The sequence below is a fragment of the Salmo salar genome, chromosome ssa03 (genome assembly GCF_905237065.1).
Source record: "Salmo salar chromosome ssa03, Ssal_v3.1, whole genome shotgun sequence".
Classification (NCBI taxonomy): domain Eukaryota; kingdom Metazoa; phylum Chordata; class Actinopteri; order Salmoniformes; family Salmonidae; genus Salmo; species Salmo salar.
This window is the reverse complement of record NC_059444.1, coordinates 104,197,442-104,204,396: the sequence shown is the minus strand read 5'-3', so window position 1 is coordinate 104,204,396 and position 6,955 is coordinate 104,197,442. Positions and strand designations below refer to the sequence as shown.

The following is a 6,955-nucleotide window of genomic DNA, read 5'->3' as shown; positions in this document are numbered from 1 at the left end:
TGTAATGTTAGTATAGTGAATGACAGTAAAACACTCCTAACAGTCTACTACTACTGAGACAGGTTAGTGTAATGTTAGTATAGTGAATGACAGTAAAACACTCCTAACAGTCTACTACTACTGAGACAGGTTGGTATAATGTTAGTATAGTGAATGACAGTAAAACTCTCCTAACAGTCTACTACTACTGAGACAGGTTGGTGTAATGTTAGTATAGTGAATGACAGTAAAACACTCCTAACAGTCTACTACTATTGAGACAGGTTGGTGTCCGTTTAATCAGACAAAATGGAGCTGACTGGACGTGGTCAATTTTTGTAGGGGTTACTACATTTTTCGTAAGGAAAACTCAAGTCTGAAATTTCTAAGTGGAAATTACAAACTTCAAAAGCCTTTTTAAACCTCAAATACACTACAAGTTTTACATTTCCTGCATTGCTGGAATGTTCTTCTGCAGTGGGGGGTGATCAAAATAAGATCCTACATCTGTACACATAATTGTACATGGGGATATGTATGGGGGTCTATAACATCCAATCACAGAGGTTTACATCAGCTGACAGTTGCAATGTTATTGCTAATAACTCAAACTGCCCTTTTCAGATAAAGACATAAACTCTGTACAGATGTAGGATCTTAATTTGATCACGCTGTTGCAGAAAAACTAAACTTGTAGTGTATTTGAGTGTAATTAAACTTTAGAAAAGGTTTCTGAAGATGATAAATTCAATTTTTCCATTTTAAAACTGTTCATTAATTATAATCCACACAATAATTCAAATGTCCTGTTTCTGCAGGATTATTTTCCAGGTGTAGCAAACTGGCTCAAATTAAGATCCAACATCTGCAGCAATATACCTCTCTCTAATGTATATGGCTCTATTGAGATTCACTTTTGACCATTTGACATCTTGTATTTACTGTTGTTTAGGCTGGTTGAATGAGCTGCCTGTGAAAGCTACTTCATCTGCAAGAAAACAGGTGGCTGCACCAGTGACTGTCAGAAGTTTTGTGATTTCCTCATATGAACGTGAAAGTAAGTGTGTAGTCTACGCAGTTACAAAGATGGCTGTTGAAACTGTGGCACATATTTCTCGGTAACATTGAATAAATGTGTTGGTATGTAGGAAAGACGGGCAGACTCTCGTACTGTTGGTCTAGACTACCTACAAACTATTATAAGGCTATGATCACTTATCATGCCGACAAACCTGATGGTCTCTGTGAACTGATCTGAACAGGTTTAGGCTGGTCATCTATGATATGTAGGTTATATACAGTACATTCTCTGTCCTGCTACTGGTAGGACTATAACATTATGTTGATCTGACCAGTTTTAGACTGGTCATCTATGATATGTAGGTTATATACAGTACATTCTCTGTCCTGCTACTGGTAGGACTATAACATTATGTTGATCTGAACAGGTTTAGACTGGTCATCTATGATATGTAGGTTATATACAGTACATTCTCTGTCCTGCTACTGGTAGGACTATAACATTATGTTGATCTGAACAGGTTTAGACTGGTCATCTATGATATGTAGGCTATAGCCGAGGTATAGACCTTGATCTGCATATCACTAACAAACTGCTATTATGCATTATAACCTAGTCTACTTTACATAATATAACCTCTCTCACTTGATGCAAAAAACCTTTCTGAAAGGATCAACAATTTCCTCCTCGGATCAATCATGTCTGTTTTAGCCCTTCTGTCTACATTCTCAGATACGTTTAGAAAACAACAGATTGAAAGACAATAAATAGCCTACTGTTAGTGAATACAAATACGTGTGAGACATGGCCTTGTGTTGCTGTACTGTCTATAACTACCTTAACAAACAGTGAATTATTATTATTATTATTATTATTATTATTATTATTGTTATTATTATTGTTGCTGTTCTGTCTATAACTACCTTAACAAACAGTGACTTATTATTATTATTATTATTATTATTATTATTATTATTATTATTATTGTTGCTGTTCTGTCTATAACTACCTTAACAAACAGTGAATTATTATTATCATTATTATTATTATTGTTATTATTATTATTATTGTTATTATTATTATTATTATTGTTATTATTATTATTATTATTGTTATTATTATTATTATTATTGTTATTATTATTGTTGCTGTACTGTCTATAACTACCTTAACAAACAGAGACTTATTATTATTATTATTATTATTATTATTATTATTGTTGCTGTACTGTCTATAACTACCTTAACAAACAGTGACTTATTATTATTATTATTATTATTATTATTGTTGTTGTTGCTGTACTGTCTATAACTACCTTAACAAACAGTGACTTATTATTATTATTATTATTGTTATTGTTATTGTTCTGTCTATAACAACCTTAACAAACAGTGACTTATTATTATTATTATTATTATTATTATTATTGTTATTGTTGTTGTTCTGTCTATAACTACCTTAACAAACAGTGACTTATTATTATTATTATTATTATTATTATTATTGTTGCTGTACTGTCTATAACTACCTTAATAAACAGTGACTTATTATTATTATTATTATTATATTTATTGTTGCTGTACTGTCTATAACTACCTTAACAAACAGTGAATTATTATTATTATTATTATTATTATTACTATTATTATTATTGTTGTTGTTCTGTGTATAACTACCTTAACAAACAGTGACTTATTATTATTATTGACAGTTACCATGGAGATGAAATGTCACAACAACATGTTAATGTGATGCATTAAATCACCTGACTGTTTCTATGTCTGTTAGTAAATGTTTTATTTCTCTAAGAGATAATGAATACATGAGAACAATTGACAATCAATAATTAGTTGTCACTGTGTTAACCACAACCAACATGCTGGATCTCTGTTTAGTTGTCACTGTGTTAACCACAACCAACATGCTGGATCTCTGTTTAGTTGTCACTGTGTTAACCACAACCAACATGTTGGATCTCTGTTCAGGGGTCCTGTCTCTAAAATGAGTCTCTCTGGGGAGAGGAAGGAGGGGGACCCTGCCTCTAAAATGAGTCTCTCTGGGGAACATGACACCAAATCTAAGAGGTGAGATGACAATTTTGTTTAAGAATTATTAATAGTTTATTTCAAAAAAGATATTTCCAAAAATGTTCACGTTTGTTTTTAAATCAGAAATGGTTGCTAATGGGTACCTTCAATATTACTGTTCTCAGATTTTTAATTAATAGCTTAGGATTGTGTATAATATTTTTGTATTGCAAAACGCTATACATCCATTGTTTAGCTGGAACACCCGAGATGCCTAATTTAGGATAATTTTTTAACAACGTGATGTTGCGCTCCAAAGAGATAACTTGAAATAACATGATGTAGAAAATTAAATAATCAAATGTTTATGTGTTTATTATACAATCTTAGAAAATAAGGTTCCTTATAGAACCAAAAAGGCTTCTATCACTTCCATAATATATGGAATCACTAAAAGTGATATATTTTTGGGTTCAGTGAAGAAGAATCTCTAGAGTTCTGATCAACGAATGGTGATTGTTTTGAGGATGTGAACCCAGCAGCCCTCCAGTGGTCAGATCAATTCCACCTGTTTATTTCAGCACTCGGCCCAGGATTCGAACCAGCCACCTTTCAAACACAGGTTCAAATCCCGCCACAGCTCCAACTCCTTAGCCTCTGGGTGAAAACCAGAGATAATCTTCAGAAATAAGCATGAGTTAATCTGCCAAAATGAAGACAAAATGCTATGCAGACATACATGGTATCACTTGTGATACATAAATATTATACATACATATTATACATAAATATTACACATAAATATCATACATAAATATGATACATAAATATTATAAATAAATATTACACATACATATTATTCATAAATAATTTCCAAAAGCACAAGACATACTGTTGCATGTAGGTCTATATTATTAATGGATTGATCATATAGAAATAGAAAACAATATTTTTACTACCCCAAAGTATTTACATGTGGTGCAGGAACCACTGACTCGCTGCATTATTCTATAGTATTATCAAGACACCTGCTGTTAACTCTTAACTACTTAGGACAGCTCACGAGGTGTCCTAAATATCTGCTGACTAGGTGGGAGTAGAGACTTCATGCATAGCTTTCATTTATACCCAGAAGTGTAAAATGTCTGTATTCTCAGCACTTATACGACCAATTTTCTACTCTGAGACGCTTTGTGGATATGGGCCCAGATCTCAAAATATTGTTGCAATAAATGTTTGTTTAACATAGAGAAAAATGAATATTACTAATGTAACCCACTGTAAAGACTGGGTTTAGTTGATTGTGTGGCACTGCTCTTGTCCGCGTTCTGGAACTGGCCCCGTCCCCGTACAGAACTGTCCACGTCCCCCATACTGTGTGGCGCCAAACATATTGTCATGTTACGTGCAGAGTGGGCTGAGGTGATCTTGGGGAATAATGACAGAGTTTGTTACAGTGTTGAGACACCGAAGTTTATTGTTCAATTTGCTTTTGGTTTACGGTCAGGGACAGTATGAGTGTAGCCAGATCCTTTTCACTCTCTATCCTTGTTTCATTTTGTGGTTCACCGGATTCGTCATCATCATCGAGACAAACGACAGATGAACGTCCTGCTAGCTAGCCAAGCTAGTCGGTACAGCTAGGTATGCTAGCTAGCTACTCTACCAGCAGCATCATAGTTATCCTAGCTAGTCGGTACAGCTAGGTAAGCTAGCTAGCTACTCTACCAGCAGCATCCTAGTTATCCTCGCTAGTCGGTACAGCTAGGTAAGCTAGCTAGCTACTCTACCAGCAGCATCCTAGTTATCCAAGCTAGTCGGGTACAGCTGGGTAAGCTAGCTAGCTACTCTACCAGCAGCATCCTAGTTATCCTAGCTAGTCGGTACAGCTAGGTAAGCTAGCTAGCTACTATACCAGCAGCATCCTAGTTATCCTAGCTAGCCGGTACAGCTAGGTAAGCTAGCTAGCTACTCTACCAGCAGCATCCTAGTTATCCTCGCTAGTCGGTACAGCTAGGTAAGCTAGCTAGCTACTCTACCAGCAGCATCCTAGTTATCCTAGCTAGTCGGTACAGCTAGGTAAGCTAGCTAGCTACTCTACCAGCAGCATCCTAGTTATCCAATCCTCCCTCTCTCGTTGACAGATGCTGGCTACCTCTGTCCGGTTCTCCTCTCTTCACTAGATGGACGGTAACTTTAGTGTTTAACCCCTCTGTATCCAAGGACTAAACTTTTGAATATTATTTTCGGGCGCCTCAAGTAGGCTGGACACATTCCATTTTTTTTTAAATTCTCAGCTGCCTCACCAACGTCTGAATGTGCATTAATAACTTTTAATTGCTAAATATTTCCAATAGATGGCAGCATAAGACCACAAAGCATCAGTTATAGGCTACAAGCAGCAGTATGATTGACATAAAATAGCATGCAACCACAGACTATATGTCCCATGATTTTCTAAAATGGTCACTCATTAACATGACTTTAGTTAGCTATATATCTCGTTTTAGGGCTGTGTTGCTTTTGGGAGAGCAAAATAATAGTGACTATAGCAGGTATTGAACCCCGGGTAAATTATCACTAGTCAGAACCTCAACCTCAGTATACATGCATTATAAAAAGTCATCTTAATATCTGATATTGCGAGTAAACAACCTCGGAATAGAAAAGACAAGAGTGCGCCTTCCAGCCCACCAATAAATTACATAATTCAACCCTCTCGGTTAGTAAATTTACCTCAACATGCCCCTGGAGAAGGCAGAGCGACGACACCAGCTTTTTACCGGGGCTGAGTTGACTACTAGAGAGAGAAGGCAGAGTGACGACACCAGCTTTTTACCGGGGCTGAGTTGACTACTAGAGAGAGAAGGCAGAGTGAAGACACCAGCTTTTTACCGGGGCTGAGTTGACTACTAGAGAGAGAAGGCAGAGTGAAGACACCAGCTTTTACTGGGGCTGAGTTGACTACTAGAGAGAGAAGACAGAGTGGCTCGATGGTGGTTGATGAATTTGACAATGAATGTACCAGGAAAATACGTTTTTCTCAACCAGAGGTGTCTGAATTAATGTTCAGGCTTATTGATAATCGTTATAGTAATGAAGTATAATTTCAAACATGAGCATAAAAACAGGTAATAATAAACATGAATCATCATTATATTACTTCACAGTAATCTGTTAAATGCTTTTTTCAGTCCTTCCTCTTGCGTTAGCAGTGTGGAAAGGGACAGAAAGAAGCGTGGGGAGTGGTGGTGTATCCAGGGAGAAAACTAAACTAATATTCTGAAATATCATTTGTGGTCTTATGCTGCCATCTATTGGAATTATGTAGCAACTGCAGTAGTACTGAATAATGTGTAATTCTTTACTAAAGTAGTAATTACTCAGAATCGCAAAATATAACATTTTCTAGTTCCTTTTACCACTTATAATAAAATAAAATGTTTATAGCATAACAAAATTAAACTGACATAAAACAAAAACACCATACATTTAGTTAATTATATATATAACAACTATTTATTTAGATGGGTGACATTATCTGCCAAAGTAACAGCCCTGTAGACAAAGAAGAGCTCTCCAGTAGGTACCAAAACATTCAAAGGACATTCTCTCAAAAGTGAGGTTCCAAGTTGATCAACTTTCAAAGCAGAATTACTTTCCCATTGTTCCTCAACTGTAGTGTCTGATATACCATTTTCTAGCTCTGAGTCTCTACTTTTATCCAACATAAAAAACACCATTTCAAATGTTGCTACATATGACCGAATTGAAACGGTCGGTCACAGTTGAGAGTGAGGCAGATATATAGCATTTTGTAAACAAATATTATTATTTGTCTCTCTGAAATGAAATCATTAAGTGATAGATTTTAAACAAATACATGTCTGTCATTGATCAACCCCATGTCATGATTAGATAGTGAAAA

At 35.5% G+C, this 6,955-nt stretch overlaps 1 protein-coding gene across 2 annotated transcripts in view; it reads left to right on the top strand.

Moving 5' to 3' along the window:
- Nucleotides 1–931: 931 nt before the first annotated feature.
- LOC123741798 (NLR family CARD domain-containing protein 3-like) overlaps nt 932–6,955 on the top strand; it is a 19,419-nt gene continuing 13,395 nt past the window's right edge. The window contains exons 1-2 of one of the 2 annotated variants that reach the window (XM_045716005.1): nt 932–1,036; nt 2,986–3,084. In XM_045716005.1, the coding sequence (XP_045571961.1) occupies nt 3,002–3,084 (83 nt within the window). In that variant the 5' untranslated portion in view covers nt 932–1,036; nt 2,986–3,001. The remainder of the gene's footprint in view (nt 1,037–2,985; nt 3,085–6,955) is intronic. The other variant, XM_045716006.1, reaches the window with a different exon arrangement.